The following is a 16,663-nucleotide window of genomic DNA, read 5'->3' as shown; positions in this document are numbered from 1 at the left end:
AAATTGGCAGAACACAGAGGACCAAAGAGAGTCAATTGAACAGCCTGAAGGAGCTGCTGAAAGCACGGTGTATGATCCTGGAAGAAACCTGGGGAGAGGTTATGGGGCTAGGGTGTAGCTGAAAAGAGTGTTCTTGGTGCTGTGAGCAATGAAGCTGTTTCTTACTATTTGATTCTTTCTGTGTCTAAAGAGAAAGAAGTTTGTACATTCTTTGTAACTAAACAAAACTGCATCAAAGATATACTTGACTATCACCAATTTCTCCTCCTAATTGGAACAACCAATAGCCAGCCGCTAAACTCTAAAGGAGTGGTAGTATTTATAAAGAGCCAGTGGCATCAAGGCATGAGTTTAACAACCATGTGATTTGGATCCTGAACAGAGGGTGACTTTTGAAAAGTTGCTGGGGGCATGATATAAGCAAAAAAGCATTTATATGGTTTGTTTTTCCTGCCTTTATGCCTCAAAATGAACCCACATTTGTGGTTATTAACCTTGTCACATGCCAGTGTCAAATGCCAATTTCAAAGTTACAACTTATAAATATTTGTAATCATTTTGATCATTTCCCTTTTTAAATATAATAAGAGTCCACTTAGGGGTTTAGAAGAGAAGAATGAGGCGGGATTTGATAGCAGCCTTTAACTACCTGAAAGGGGGTTCCAGGGAGGATGGAGCTAGGCTGTTCTCCATGGTGGCAGATGACAGAACAAGGAGCAATGGTCTCAAGTTGCAGTGGGGGAGGTCTAGATTGGATATTAGGAAAAGTTTTTTCACTAGGAGGGTGGTGAAGCACTGAAATGGGTTACCTGGGGGGGGAGGGGTTAAGGTTTTTCAGAGGTTTTTAAGGTGAGGCTTGACAAAGCCCTGGCTGGGATGATTTAATTGGGGTTAGTCCTGCTTTGAGCAGGGGCTTGGACTAGATGACCTCCTGAGTTCCTTTCCAACCCTAATTTTCTATGATCTATGAATTTTTTCTATAACAGTACACACTTAACTACTTAGAAACTATACATCAGCATATAAAGTTCATAGCTATTTTTACCATGTGACTGTCTCAGCACAATAAATTACTTTTTAAAATTACTGCTTAGCATCCATAATGGGAGCTGATGGTTGATTCCTGTGAGCTGCCCATAAACCCTGTGTTGTGGTGCTGATGGTAATGCAGACACTTTACTCAAAGGATTTTTAACTATCCTTGGGGAGGAGGGGGGGAATGCGTGGAATCTTTGCAGATAAGAGGGTACACCACAAGGAGGGTAAGGAATGTGCTGTTTTCATGGAAAGGCAGAATCACTAAGTGGGCATCTGTTCTTTGAATTATCAGGCATTTACACTAGCTATTGTCCTTGGGGTTTTGTTATGCATGTCTGTCAATTATTGTGAGTTTCGGTTGGGCTGAAAACTGCTTCAGGTCTAACAGTAGCTACTAGGAACTTCTCTGACCTATGCTGATTTTACATGAGTATAACTCCATGGGTTTCAGTGGAGTTAATCCTGATTTATGTCAGGGTAAGTGAGAAGAGGATCAGGTCCTAAAAGTGGAGGATGGATGAAAACAAGCTGATGTCTGAGAAAGGTGGGCAAGGAATGGGAGAGGGCTGAATTCTAATGGTGGGGGCCTTTTGATGTAAGGAAGCTATAAGGGGGGCAGTGATGGCTTCTGTGAAAATGTTTATTATCTCCCTGAACAGATTGCTTTGATTGTTCCTCTCCACCTTCAAATGGAGGGTTGGTTTACTGTTTCTTCCTTTCACAGCTCTATCCCTCTCTCTGCAACTTTCCCTTTTTTCCTTATATTTATGCCTCTTGCTCCATATATGACAACATTCTGTCTTTGTCCTTTTTCTGAAATGAGAATCACTGGCTGTCTCATCCATTGTCGTCATCTTGAGGTTGTTGGAGAGGCAGTTTCTACCACAGAGATTTTGTTTTTTTTTTTCTGGAGACAAATATGCAGAGATCAAGGCTGTTCTGAGAAACTTTTTAACCTCACAGCTTCAGGCTCCTCCAGCTCTGTAGGAGGAATGAGAAAAGGGAAAAAAAACATCACTGTTCTGTCACTGTGTGCATACTATAGAGCATCAAAATACATAGCTCCAAGGAAGAATGTATGACTCCATTGTTCTTTGTCACAGGGAAAGGATTTTAAAGTTTCTTAATCTCACCATAACAAATCATTCTTTTCTCTTTTGCCACATGGGAAGTGGTGTTCTAAAGTTAGATAACTGGAAACGTTTGACCACACATTGCCCTATTGTAAATAATATAATTGGTCCCCAGATAATATTGGTGATTATGTATCAAAGATACCTGCCAGACACATCAGACAGAGCTCAGAAAGTAAAACTGAATGGCCAAAGCATAGTAGACCTGGCTAGAAAAATCCTAGGGAATGGTTTCAGAGATGCTGAACATCCTGAGCACCCAAGGATTGTAACTGGACTTGTAAGGGCTCAGCACCTCTGGAAATGAGGCCTAAAAGCCTCAAGCAGAAATGCTATCTGGGCAAGTAATGGTGGCAAGGTTTCTGCCCACCAGACTAGGACATCCAGGAAGTCTGCAGGGAGGGGTGAGTGACTTCAAGTGCAGCACCACAGAGCTGCCACTGCCAATGTTCATAGCAGCTGCCATGGAAATGACAGATATTCCTGGAGGACGAGGTACCCAGGGCTAGAAAGCCCAGCCTCACAGAAGGCTGAGTGATTTGTCATCACTGTAGGAAACAAGGTCACATCAAGTGTGAATGCCTCCTGAGGGAATATCAACATCAATCAACATCAAATGACACCCCCCAGTACATTATGCAGTCCAAGTAAAAACTGGGCCAAACTATCATGGAAGGCCTGTTAGATTTGAGCTACAGGCACACCTTGTTTCAAAGTGACTTGGTTTTTCCCAAGGCCTTAAATCCATTTTATTGCGTGAGCCAGCCCCTGTTGTCCAGTCCCAGCTTCTAGCAATCAGAGATTTAGGGACACCCAGAGCATGGGGTTGCATCCTGACTGTCTTGGCTAATAGTCATTGTTGGAATTGTCCTCCATGAACGTATCTAATTATTTTTTGAACCTAGTTATACTTTTGGCCTTTACAGCATTATAATTATATACAGTTATAGGGCATAGGCCACTTTGCTATAAGTAACCTGTCTCAGGCCCAAGAGCAACAATACAATAAAGGAGTTAGGCGCAGGGGATTGGATGCACTCCTGTTACTGACCAGCTCAGAGATCAAACTCCTAGGTAAGTGGCAGGCCCATAGTAATTCAGTAGGTTGGACCTGTGGAGTATGAGATGTGTTGCCCAGACAAAGGACAACAAAGAAAAATTTACCATGTCACTTTGCTAAAATCCTAGAGGATAAAGCAGGTTTTTTTTTGTTCACAATGAGGATGGTGAGATCCCAGATCCTTGAACCTGCAGGTGATAAGGATGTACCTCTGGGGAAGCTGCTTACTAGGGCACAGCGAGGAAAAATGGGTAACCTTCTGAAGGCATACAAGGAGGTGTTCTCCCACTTCTGGGGTGGACCTCCCTCATGACACATCAGATTCTTATTAAGCAAAGGGATCGCACCTGTGTAGAAATCCTATTGGATCCTGAAAGGGATGAAGAAGGTAATTGTATGGGAAGTTGAAGGGTGGGGTAGTCGAGGAATCCCATAGCTCCTGATATAGCCCAGTGGTCCTGGTCCCGAAATTAGATGGGGTTGTCTGATTCTGTGTGGACTTCAGGCAGGTAAATGCCATCTCCTGCTTTGACTACTTGATGCCCTGGGTAGATGATTTATTCGACTGCCTTGGTCAAGACCAATATATCACAAGTATAGATGTTACTAAGGGCGGGTGGCAGATTCTTTTTGCCTTGACTAAGGACAAATCAGCCTTTGTTACCCTGATAGGTTTGTTCCACTTTACCATGATGTCCTGTAGGTTACACAGGGCTTCCATCACATTCCAGTGGTCAATGGACCAGGTATTACATGCTCATCATTGGTACATGGCAGCATATCTAGATAGTGATGTGATCTACAGCCAAGACTGTTTTACTCTCTCCTGGAATCGGGTTGCTTTATGAGAGGCCAATCTCACAGAAAAATTTAAAAACTGCTAGGTGGGCAAGCAAGAAATGAAGTACAGTATCTGGTGGGGAATGGGAGGTAAGGTAGAGATATTGGCCAGTACTCCCACCCCAAGCACAATAAGACAGGTGTGATCCTTCTTGGGTCTAGCTGGTTATTGCAGGCAACTTGTGCCAGATTTTGCTTGACTAGTGTCACCCTCACAGACCTTGACAAGAAGTCATCCCTTCAACAGGTCACACCAGTGTGATCAGGCCTTCTAGGAGATAAGTGAATTCTCTTTAAGAAGTCTGTTTTGCACAGCCCAGATTTCACATGAGTTTATTTTACAGACTCATGCCTCACACCATGCCCTATGGGCTGTTCTTTCCCAGGAGTTCCAAGGGCAGTCAAATGCTGCTGGACATCCTCGATCTGCTGGGAGGAAGAATTTAATCAGAAAAATGTGAATAATTGGGAATAAGTTAAGACCACCTTAGTAAATGCCCAAGAAACCACAATCCTATAATCATGTAAGAAGTCTGTTCTGGTTAAAATACAAGTCTGGTTTAGAGGGGAAGTGAAGGCAGTTGTAAAAAATAAAAGAATAATATATAACAAATGGAATAAAAGGAAAGTTGATAGTAATGAAAATAAATAAAAAATTAGGAACTATAGAAAATTGATAAGGGAAGCCAAGGGACACAAGAAGAACTCTATGGACAGCAGAGGTAAGGACAATAAGAAGGAGTTTTTAAAATATATTAGGAACAAAAATAATCCTGGTAATGGTATTGGTCCATTACTGATGGAAATGTTAGACTTTTCAATAATAATGCAGAAAAGGTAGTAGTTTAAATAGTATAAATATTTCTGTTCTGTATTTGGGAAAAACAGATTATATAGTCTCATCATATGGTGATAATACTGTCCATTCCACTAGTATCCTTGGAGGATGTTAAACAGAAGCCACTGAAGTTAGACATGTTTAAAATCAGCAGGTCCAGATAATTTGCATTCATGAGTTTTAAAAGAGCTGGCCGAGCTCACTAGACTGTTAATGTTGATTTTCAATAAGACTTGGAGAATCGAGGAAGTTCCAGAAGACTAGAAGAAAGCTAATGTTGCACCAAATTTAAAAAGGGTAAATGGGATGACTCAAGTAATGATAGGTTTGTCAGCCTAACATTGATCCTGGGCAAGAAAATGAAATAGCTGATATGGTACTTGATTAATAAAGAATTAAAGGAGTGCAATGTAGTTAATGCCAATCAACATGGGTTTCTGGAAAACGGATCCTGTCAAAACTAATGATTTTTTTATGAGATTGCAAGTTTGGTTGATAAAGATAATAGTGTTGATGTAATATACTTAGACTTCTGTAAGGGATTTGACTCTGTACTGATTAAAAAACTCAGATGATATAAAATTAACATAGCACACACTAAATACATTAAAAACTGGCAAACTGATAGGTCTCAAAATGTAACAGAACATGGGGAAACATAAAGCAGAAGCGTTTCCACTCAAGAATTGGTTCTATTTAACATTTTTATCAATGAACTGTAAGAAAACATAAAACCATCACTGATAAAGTTTGCAGATGACACTAAAATTGGGGGAGTGGTAAATAATAAAGAGGACACGTCACTGATTCAGAGCATTATGAATTGGTTGGTACACGGGGAGCAAGCAAACAATATGTGTTTTAATATGGCTAAATGTGAATGTATACATCTAGGAACAAAGAACATAGGCCCTACTTACAGAATGGGATACTCTATCATGGGAAGCAGTGACTTGGGGGTGGTGGTGGATAATCAGCTAAATATGAGCTTCCAGTGTGATGCTGTAGCCAAATGAGCTAATGCAATCCAGGGATGCATTAACAAGGGAATCTTGAGTAGGAGAAGTGAGCTTATTTTATCTCTGACTTCAGCACTGGAGCAATTGTGGCTGGAATACTGTGTCCAGTTCTGGTGTCCGCCGTTCATGAATGATGCTGGTAAACTGAAGAGGGTTCAGAGAAGAGCCACGAGGATGATTAAAGGATTAGAAAACATTCCTTATGGTGATAGACTCAAGGAGCTCAATCTGTTTAGCTGAACAAAGAGAAGGTTAGGAGGTGATTTGATGACAGTTTATAAGTATCTACATGGGGAACAAGTATTTAATAATGGGTCCCTCAGTTTAGCAGAGGAAGGTAGAACACAATCCAATGGCTGGAAATTGAAACTAGAAAATTCAGACAGGAAAAAGGGCATACATTTTTTTACAGTACAAGTGATTAATCACTGGAACAATTTACCAAGGGCGGTGGTAGTTTCTCCATCACTGACAATTTTACCATCAAGATGGGATGTGTTTCTAAAAGATCTGCTGTACAAATTAGTTTGGGGAGGTTCTATGCCCTGTGTTCTACAGGAGATCAGATGAGACGATCACAGTGGTCCCTCCGGGCCTTGGAATCTATGAAAAAAATCGAGGGACCTGTGCTGGCAACAGTTAAAACCACAGCCTTGGACTGGAGTCGAGGTGGCTAAGCTCTTCATGATGGAACAGTTCACTCACATACTCATAGCTGGGGGTAGAGACTGGGTACTCAAGCACTGGGCTGAGGCCCTAGCCAATGCAGTCTGGCTTACAGCTTTGGCAGTGTCATGTGAGAGACTGCCTTAGGCCGAGGGGATTCCTCGATTCAAAGTAGAGGCTAGCTGGGGGAATCGGCCGCCTGATGGACCAGTTCTCATTCTGGGAACTTCAGCCTCTACGGTGCCCAGCAGGACCCTGGATTGATGCCCTTGAAAAACCCTGGTGCCCTATGCCCAATCTTGGACAAAGGACCCTGGAACTGCCAGTCTGTTCTCCAGGAAAGCTAAAAGGCGGGAGCAGATGAGCTGCATTGGGAGTAGCTGCCTTGAGCATTAGGTTCAGGGATGGAGCCCATCCTGCCATCAGCAGAGACTGCCCTACCTTTTGTCCTAAAGTTCTTTACAAATTTAACTGATCCCGACTTTCTCCTTTGGTACTGAACCATTTTCTTCTGTAGTGCTTCTAGTGTAGACTACCCCTAAGTTTTATTTGGTTGTAACCCTTTGTTTTGTTCTGTCACACTGCTGCTAAACAATTACAATTCCCCATAAAATACAACTGTGAGACATCAGTAATGGAGTAACCTCTATGAAAAGATTTTTCCTCACTTCTGATGCTGTGGGTCATAGATGGTTACATGATGCCTCACATGCAAATAACAGAAATCCATTAATAAGCCCCTTCCCCACTGTAGTGCTTCCACCCTCTGCACCATTAGTGCATAAATATAAAACAGTACCCCCACTCCACACTAAGTATCAGGCCCTGTGGATGAAAAAGATGGGCTCCTCTTCTAATCCTCTGAGCTCCCAAAATATCACGCCTAGATCATAGTCTTGTTTCCTGGACACAGAAAATACAGAAAGCCTGTTACTGTCAGAACGGCGAAAATGTTGTGTGGTTTGGACTCTTCTAGGTCATCCTCAGTTACCATACCTCAGCATCCTCTTTGGATTTTGGATCCTCTCCTTCCCAGTCCAATTTCAAGAGTCTCTCCTGATCCCATCTAAACCTGTCCTCAGCTGGTGACTCTGTTATATCTAGAAACTGCCTATTCATCCTGGCTGACTGGATGTGACCAAAGACTCTCTGAATGCCAACTGATGAGAGGGTTACAGGAATATCCCTATTCTGGATTGTACATTATGGTTCTCCACAAAATGTTATGTGAGGTCTTAAATGAAAGCCAGTGTCATACTGGTCATTAGTATCCTTGTGAGATATATGAACAGACACTATGTAAGGTGTTATATACATACACTGAAAGTACATTTTAAAGTCGGTATCAAGGTAGAATCGACAAACAGATGTGTATCCATTTATCTGGCTGTTGAAATGTAAGTCAACTATTGTCTCATCCACAATGGGCCCCCCATCAGCCATCCAAACTGAATGCAAATAAAAGACTGTAAAAATTTCAGAAAGGAGTTAAGAGTAGGGAAACCCAGCTGGGGAAGAAAACTTTATCTTGAGAAACACTTCAAAGGTTTGATGGACTATATTTGGGGAATAAAGATGACACCTGCATGTCATCCTGCACCTAAGGTGTAAATGGGCATTGGGTTTATATTCATGAAAATGGGATCACAACCAGCCTTGGTTACAGTGCTGCAGAGGACACTAGGGGTGAGGTAAACTACTTTAGAGAGGAGGTTAGCCTGATAAGTTTAGCCTTTAGGAAGCATGTTATGATTATGTTTTATATGTAACCTTTTGTGTCCATCATCCTTACTCACTATCTCTTGTATCTTTGGTAATACACTTAGCCTTGATTTCACTAAAAATATATCTCCGTGTTGTGATATTAAGCCAGGTGCTGATCTTGCACTGAATCATGCAAGCTGGGTGTGTACACTGTAACCCTAGGGACAGCAGATCTGGTATTTCTGTGGGTGTTCAGTGGACAAGGAGCTGGACGCTAGAGGGGAGCCCTTCAAAGGGGTTGGGACTGGGGTGCACCTATTGTTAACTTGCAAACAAAGTAAGGGCTAGTACTGCTCAGAGGAGAGGGCTTGGATGGCTGACAGACTTGTGGAGTCAGGGAGCTGACACCTAGCTAAGCACAAACAAGCCTCTCTCAGGCTTGAGGCAAGGGGGTAATGAGGTGACTCACTGTTCTGGATACTCCGTGAAGCATCATGCTGAGATTCCTAAATAACAAATTACACCTGCAGATGTTCTTTCTCCAGTTTGTCTTTTTCCTCCTCCCCATTTTTAATAGTCTACCCCCCCCCCCCCATTACCATGACTCATGCCCCCATCTGTATTGTCCTGGCTTTCTGTGGTTCCTGCTTCCTCACCTGGACCCCTTCCCAATCATGTAACAGTAAATGACCAAGTCAGTCCTTCCCTCATAAGCAGAGAGGCCCTGCTCAAAATGGGACATTTATCAATCCTTTCAGTACTGCTCAGAATCCTTTGACACCATCCTCCCCAGGCTCAGGGAAGGAGGAAGGGTCTATGAGGGGCCGAGAATGACGTCTGTCCCTAATGTTCCAGGCCTCGGGGCACTGCCTACAAACAGGCCCATTTTCCCCACACATATTACATCTAATGCAGTTCCTGTGATCTCAGTCTTGGGTGCATTAGAACCACAGCATATGCACTTCCTCACACCACAGCCCCCACAAAAATGCTCTGTGGAGCCACAGGTAAAACAAGTGCATGGCTGCCTGGGATCCTTACAGCTCAGAATCTAAATCAAATATACTGGGGGAGATGTTGCTCTCTATTATTTCCCTGGAAAAGTTCAATGGGGCCTTTAAGTCACCATTCCAAACAAATCAATCATCAGCTTTAACCAGAGGCTGCAACACAAATAGTCACAGGCTTAATCCAAGACTGGAATAAGAATAAAAAACAGCTGTTATATCTTCCCAATCCCTCACCCCCCTTCTGATTCCAAATTGCTCCCAAGAAAAATTCCACTGCACTATAAGAGTGAAAGCTCACATAGAATTCTCTGCTAGCTAGCAGATGTATCACAGCTTTCAGCGCTGCAAGATATTTTAACTATATTTATCCTAAATATTTTAACAAGAGTCCCAACAACAAAATCCCTTGTTGGACATTTGTCCACCTCTCCCATGTCCAGCGGTCAAATCACCTATCTCTGCCAAGGCATCCTAAGATAATTCTTCCATTATGAGGAGTGTTGCCCAGAAGCCCAATGCTGCAGCGGTGACTGCTGCATTGGATTTCTTCCTAGGTGGCTCCCCAGAAGACCATGGCCAGAAACCGACACCTCAGGTCCTTCCTTATTGTCGCTGTTCCTCAGTTGCTAGCCCTTGACAGGCCTTTGCGATCCCTCATCAGCCCTGGGGTTTCCCTTTGTGTTGCTGGGATCCTCACGGTCAAGCAAAACAAAATAACACCATTTCAGATTCTAAAAAAAATGCCTCTTTTGGACCGCCTTTCCCCCTGGTCTACTCACACCCGTAATAATCCCATGAGTGGAGTAAAGCAAATGGAGCTCCTGTAGCAGAGGAGAGCCAAGTACTGCCCATCATCTCCACTCACAGGGGCAGAGGAAGCCACAGGTATGCTGCTAAGCTGCCTTTTACCCCTATATTTCTGATATAGGACAACTATAGCAAAGCTCCACTGTGTCCCTGCCCCTCCTTGAGACTTCATGCAGAGTTTTAAAAGGAGGACATGCCCTGCAAGCCATCTGCCTGTGGAAGGGGACCTAGTTCCATCCACTCCATACCCAGGGCTCGTTCTGGCAACTGCTTCCCAACAACAGGGAGCTGCAATGCATGCTCTTTTCCATTTGAACATGTACTCCAATTGCCTGCTCCTTGCTCCCCCAGTGCAGATCTCAGGTCAGCTTCCCAGCTACATGTGCCTTTGGCCTGGCAGTGTTTTCCCCAGGAATTGAAATGGGGACGGTGGGGGAGGGGGAGAATTGAGGGAGATGTTCAAATTCACGGGGGGTGAGGGCTGAGGCCCACATTTTAAACATCCAGAAACACCAACACCAGCCTTTGAATTTATAATGATTTATGGTTGTTTATAATTCATAATTTGAAATTATTAGATCAGTCAACATCGCCGAAATCAATGAGCCAATGGTGTCACAACAAACACAGCTGTGCGAGGAAGCTTCTCTTTGTTCATAAATTTTCAAGCTTATTATGCTTTTTTGCAAACAAGTGTTTTATCATATATATGCTTTTAAAGTGTGTATTAATGTTTCATTTTCTATTCATATTTCCAACCAACAACTAAGTGGAATTTTTTCCAATAGGAATTTTTTTTTAAAACAACTAGATCTAGTTGGAAAATAACTAAATTGGCAACACTAGGGTGTATGTAGGGAAATCCCTGCCTGGGGACACAATCCCCCACCGACAGACTAGAAATAAGGTTCAAAACATCAGCTGATAGCACCACAGAATCCACTGATCTGTGCACAGTGACTTCTGCATCAATCTCCAAACACACAGACTCTTATACTATCACATTCAGAGAATGTGTGGAAAGAATAAAGCCTCCTTCAGCCCCACTATCTGAGTCTGCAGCCATCTTGGCAGGAAGAGGAAAGTCCCTGAACAGACAGACTTTTGTTTTGGACTTTTAAGATGTAGGAGTTCTGGACCTTAGTCCTGAGTTAAGGGTCTTAAAATGGTTTTCCAAATGCATCTTTCATTGGGGCTTAATTAAAAGGGAGGCATACTTATGTTAATGAGTGTGCTTGGTTTCTCATTGCCCTAATCTAAGCAAGCATGCTTGTTGACACCTAGGTTAAGGATAACGGAGGGTGAGGTGTACCTGCAGTACCACATCTGGACATGAGGGAATGCATAGAGTGGCCTACTCCGGTACACATACATGAAAAGTATCCATCACAATGTGCAGTGAATGACAATAACAGAAAAAATGCAAATGAACAAGTGAGAAGAAAAAAATAAGACTTTCTTGGAACTTTGTGAAATTTAAAATTTTCAAGTTGCATCTTATAGAAGTTTTTTTTTTTAGTTAAAAGAGAACCAACCTAAGCAGAAGTCAGGTTGCTGCAACCTAAGTTGCAGCAGGTCAGAAATATACATTAGACTAATTAGACTAATACATTAGATTAATTTGTGTGGCTTTTTTAATGAAAACATAAAAGAGATAACATCCAGCATCTGTCCCTACCCACTCACCCACCCAACATGCCCACATTCCTCTCTTTTTTGGTTGTCTTCCAAAATTGCACCTCTCCTACTCCACTGTTTCTGCAGAAGGAGCCAGCTAGCCTGTTACCCTATTTGTGTCTTCATGTGAATTGAATAAGTTAGATCTGCTTCCCAATATACACCTGGAAACCTTTGGGAGATTGGACAGCCTGTGTGAACCCTGTTCAGTAGAAGTTCAGGACAGGGCTTCAAGACTGGAAATGAAATGCCTCAGACTCCACCACACAGAAGAAAAATCCAGAGCGTCCAGCCAGACCTTGACCCAGAGAAGTATGAATTGCTCCCATTCATGTCAGTGGGATGATGACCCTGAACTCTAATGATGTCAATGTAAAAATCTCAATATTAACCATTTCACTGCTGATCAAAGCATACTGGGAAAAAAGAGAGAATCATAGTTTGGAGATCTGCAAGTTCTACTCTTGAATGGTTGAAGCTTGAGTTATAGACAGCTCCTGTAAGTGTACCGCCATAATGAAATCCAGCGGCTGGAAGCTGAAGACAGAGTGCAACTTTTTAACAGTGAGGGTAATTAATCATTGGAACAGTTTATCTAGGGATCAGAGTCTTTAAATCAAAACTGGATATCTTTCCAAAAGATAGCTCCAATAGAAGTTATGGTCTTGATGCAGAAATTACTGGATAAGGTTCTGCGGCCTGTGTTCTGCAGGAAGTTAGACTAGATGATCATTATAGTCCTGGTCCTAAAGTCTATCAATCTTCTGGAATGCTCACGCCTACTTTGCTACATGCTGCACATGCCTACACAGCTGTGCAGCTCCCACATGTTTGTCTTCCAGCTGGGAACACTGACGGACAGGCTAACCAGAGAACAGTGATGCTGATTTGACACCAGTGATCACGTTTAATGTCCCTCTTGCCCTGCTCTTCTTTGTAACCCTTCAGAAGTTCTCAAGGTAGAAAAAGGACAAATATGGACCCAAGCCACTGATCTGAAGATCAAACCATTGCGGTGGAGCCGTGCGCCTTTCAGTGGAAAACTGGGAGGGCAGGGAAGGGAAGCGTCAGCTCAGCCGCTCCTCCTGTGCTGCTAATGAGCAGGTTTAATGTGAGCTGAGCAAACTCCCTCACAGCATCTGAAACTGCTGCGCTAAATTTCTGCTCCGCTCCCGATCTCTCGTCTGCGCGAAACCGGGCTAGACAGAGGCACGTTAATAGTCTGGGGAAGCTACATCCGGCTGCGGTATCCAGGACCTCTCGCAATGGGCAGCCCGGCGGCAGCGATCCAGGAGACATTGCGAACCCCAGGTGGGAGTAGGAGAGTTTGTTTCCTTTAGATCAGATTCCTGATCTCTTCAGTCTTCTTTACTGTGGCGGGTGTCCCGCCCCTGCCCTCCCCTCCCCTCCTGCAAAGCAATCGGGTGACCACCTACCTCCCCCAACCATTTTCTCTTTCAATGCTTCCGAGACCTCAGCCGAATTATTTTGTTTCGGTTAATGGTTTACATTTGCTTTACGATGGAACCTGCCTGATTTTTCTGAGTAGCTTTGCAACTTTGGGAGCAGAGATCCGTTTGGTGACCTGCACTTTTGTTGTTTTGTAGCTAAACTCTGCATGTCAGAAGGACTTAGAACTAGTAAAATCACTCCCTGTCACTCACGTCTTGCCGTTCATGTTCACATAGCTCACTGCTGAAATTGACCCGTTTCATTCTGTGCAGGGGAAATGTCTTCAGGTGGCTTTTTCTCTTTATGGGAAAGCTAGCTGGAAGCTTTTTGTCTGTTTAATAAAGACTATGAAGGGGTGAACTCGAAGGGTTTTTGCTGGCTGTTTAAAAACTCCCAAAAGCTACTTGCAATCCTAGCCAAATAATGGAAAATCTTACTGGTGGGGCATGAAGCCAGATCTGTTCAATAACTATCCTTAATACACCAGGGAAAAAGAGGGAAAGGGTATCTTTGTTTTTCTGATAACCTCTTCTGGCCTCCACCTCACTCTGGAATGCAGAGTATCAGGAGCAGTTAAAATACATACATGGAGAAGTGGAGAGAAAGAGAACAGTAACTTTAAATACAGCATATTGAACATTTTCTTTGAGGGATGCAAAGAGCTGGCAGATGAGCTACACCTGTATTTTGAATGTTTCTTGCATCTTTATTTGTAGCTGATTGTTTCTGGGTCTCTGAGCTGTGAATATGAGTGAGGTGCAGACTCTTTGCATCACATTTAGTGATCATTAATACGGTGGAGACAAAACACTACAACTTTATATGGCACAAATTGTCAATTGACAATTCACTTAACAGTGCCCTGGGATGTGATCGGGCAGGCAGGACTCAGGTGGGCAGTTCTTACTCCCACAAGTAATCCCATTAACTTCAATGGAGCCATGTGTCAGTCAGGGTGGCAGTGTCAGATCCTGAGTTATTGAGCAGCTTGCAACATCAGTGTGGAAAGACGCTGGAACTCATAGACGTCAAAGGGACTCTGGGGGCTAGAGACTAACTGTACAGATCAGCTTGCAGGATTGGGGGACTTCCCTTGGAAAACGGTACAATAATATAGTGAGAAAATGGTGGGTGTCAGGCTCTTAATGGCGGAACATCAATCACCTTTTCCTAACCTTAGATTTAAATGACTAATTCCACATTCCTGGTGGGCATATCTCTTGTAAACAGACAGCTTGAAATTATGCCCCAGTTTATCAGAACCTAATACAAATATTTTTAATTCAAGAAAATGGCAGACCAGGAGTTCTCAATAAAGAGTCGAGCAGGTTTACCAGAGATCAGCTCTTCACAATGGCAGCAACAGCTTCTTTGAACTTCAGTTCAATGATCTGCTATTCAATCCTGGGACCCTTTTTTCCAAGAGAGGTAAACGAATACACAACTCAGCAAACTATTATTCACATTACCTGCATATGTTGTAGCTCTCTCTCTCTCTCTCTCTCTCTCTCTCTCTCAAAAAAAGGGTAATTTTAAAAATAGAAATGTAATCAGATAATTTATTTTGCAGCATCACCTAGAAGCTCCATAGGACTTCAGGCCCCTATTATTCTAGGCACTGTAAGTTCCTGCATTTACAGTCTATTTAGATGAGGCAAACAAAGTGTAGAGAGAGGTGAAGTGATTTGCCTAAGGTCACATAGCAGATCAGTAGCAGAGCCAGGAATAAAACCTGGGTCTCTTGAATCCCATTCCAGGGCTCTATCCCCTGAAGCACTCTATGGCTATGTCTACGCTGACGGTGGCAAAGTCACTGCCATCAGATCGACTTATCTGGATCGACTGAGCGGTCAGTGAAGACCCGCTCAGTGGATCCAGAAGTTGACATACTAAGACCACCTTCTCAAGTGGCATAGCGCTGTGTCAATGGGATCGCGGTTCCCGTCGGCGCAGTGCAGTGAAGACGGCGCGCAGAAGAGAAGCACAGCAGTCGACGGGAATTACGCAAGTTTTTTGCGTACTTTGCATAACTCCGGTCAACTGCTGCCGAATCGCTGAGGTAAGTGTAGACATAACCTAAGTTTCTGAGTCCTTCCGCCCATCCGCTTAAAACTTGTCCCCACACCCTTCCCCAGACTAAGTTTGCCAGGCTGTTAGGAAAGCCACCTTTACTGTCAGACTAAATTGAGCAAACTTGATGTGCAGGTTGAGGGGAAAAAAAAGAAAAGAATGAATGTAGAGCCCCATGCTATTTCAGCGTAATCTTTTTAGAGCAAATCCATTGCACTGGGAGAGGGGCCCATTGGGCTGGAAGAGGGGTCATTCCAGATCATCCCCACCTGGGGCAATGTCTATAAGATAGGGCTAAGGATTTTCTCCCTGAACATTCCAGTGTTCCACCCACCCACCTGCCTCATGGAGTGATCTTCAAAGCGTGTCCCCAAATGCTGCATGGCAGCAGGATTTGTGAGAGGCCAGTGCTCTCTGTGCAGAGGCCTTGTACTTCTGCTCCAGTGCTGGAGCCACCCTGGTTTTCTTTCCCCTACCTTCTGTGCTGAGCGCAGCTCCAGTGGAAAGGAAAACTACAGTGACAGAGCATATTACCCCTTCCCAGGTAATTTCTGTAGGGCCAGAGGGAAGATGTTATCTTTCCCCCGGCCCAGTCCATATCCTCTCAATGGTTTGGATCCCAAACTTGCAGGGTGTCCTCTGTAGCCTCCTGGATGTGCGGGTAGGGGAACTATGCTGTGGCAGCAGATTCCTTCATTTGCTCCTTCCTTTCAGGGGGGGATGAGGTCTGTGCACACCAAGTTCCACCTGCGACTAGATTTAGGGAGTGTATTCTGGCCCTGTGTAAGGTCCTATATCTGACCTGTAGCGCAACACAACAATTTAGACTTTCCCTCCTTCACACCTACTTCCAGACAAAATGTTGCTTCTGCTCCTGACTACAGAAATGACTGATTTGTGGTGCAAGGTGATTTTAAATTGCTTCATCTCACACTCCTCTTTAAAAGAGAAAATGCTTTTATGACCATACTTGGCAGTGGCAGGTACAGTGAAAGAAGGATAAAGATGCAAGACGTGATTAGAAAGCATTTTAACCTAATGCTAACATTGTGTACGGTGGTCTTTCCTTTGTCCATCTTCTAAGTCTGGCCGTCGTGGTGTTTCCTTTTACAGGCAGAAAAAAAGGGTGCCAGCGATACAGTGGTTGGACTGATTTTTGGATGCTTTGCTTTATCCAATTTCTTGACTTCTTTAGTATTAGGCAATTATGTAAGTATTTTTACAGTTTTCAATACTGATTTAATTAAGGAATAGTACCTAACAACCTCACTCAGAGCCCAATCCAAACAAACCAATTTGTGACTGCTGACATCTGTAAGTTTGCTCTTTTAAGCAAGGGAAAATATATG

General features: G+C 43.3%; 1 protein-coding gene across 4 annotated transcripts in view; it reads left to right on the top strand.

Moving 5' to 3' along the window:
- The first annotated feature begins 12,821 nt into the window (after positions 1-12,821).
- LOC137149027 (MFS-type transporter SLC18B1-like) overlaps positions 12,822-16,663 on the top strand; it is a 29,829-nt gene continuing 25,987 nt past the window's right edge. For 3 of the 4 annotated variants that reach the window (XM_067542246.1, XM_067542248.1, XM_067542244.1), the window contains exons 1-3: positions 12,822-13,103; positions 14,533-14,672; positions 16,428-16,523. In XM_067542246.1, coding sequence (XP_067398347.1) covers positions 13,058-13,103; positions 14,533-14,672; positions 16,428-16,523 — 282 coding nt within the window. In that variant the 5' untranslated portion in view covers positions 12,822-13,057. The remainder of the gene's footprint in view (positions 13,104-14,532; positions 14,673-16,427; positions 16,524-16,663) is intronic. The other variant, XM_067542247.1, reaches the window with a different exon arrangement.

This window comes from Emydura macquarii, unplaced genomic scaffold (genome assembly GCF_026122565.2).
Source record: "Emydura macquarii macquarii isolate MOO-44397 ecotype Brisbane River unplaced genomic scaffold, CSIRO-AGI_Emac_v2 contig_705, whole genome shotgun sequence".
NCBI classification, from domain to species: Eukaryota; Metazoa; Chordata; order Testudines; family Chelidae; genus Emydura; species Emydura macquarii.
The sequence above is the reverse complement of the archived record's forward strand: the minus strand, read 5'-3'. Positions and strand labels throughout refer to the sequence as shown.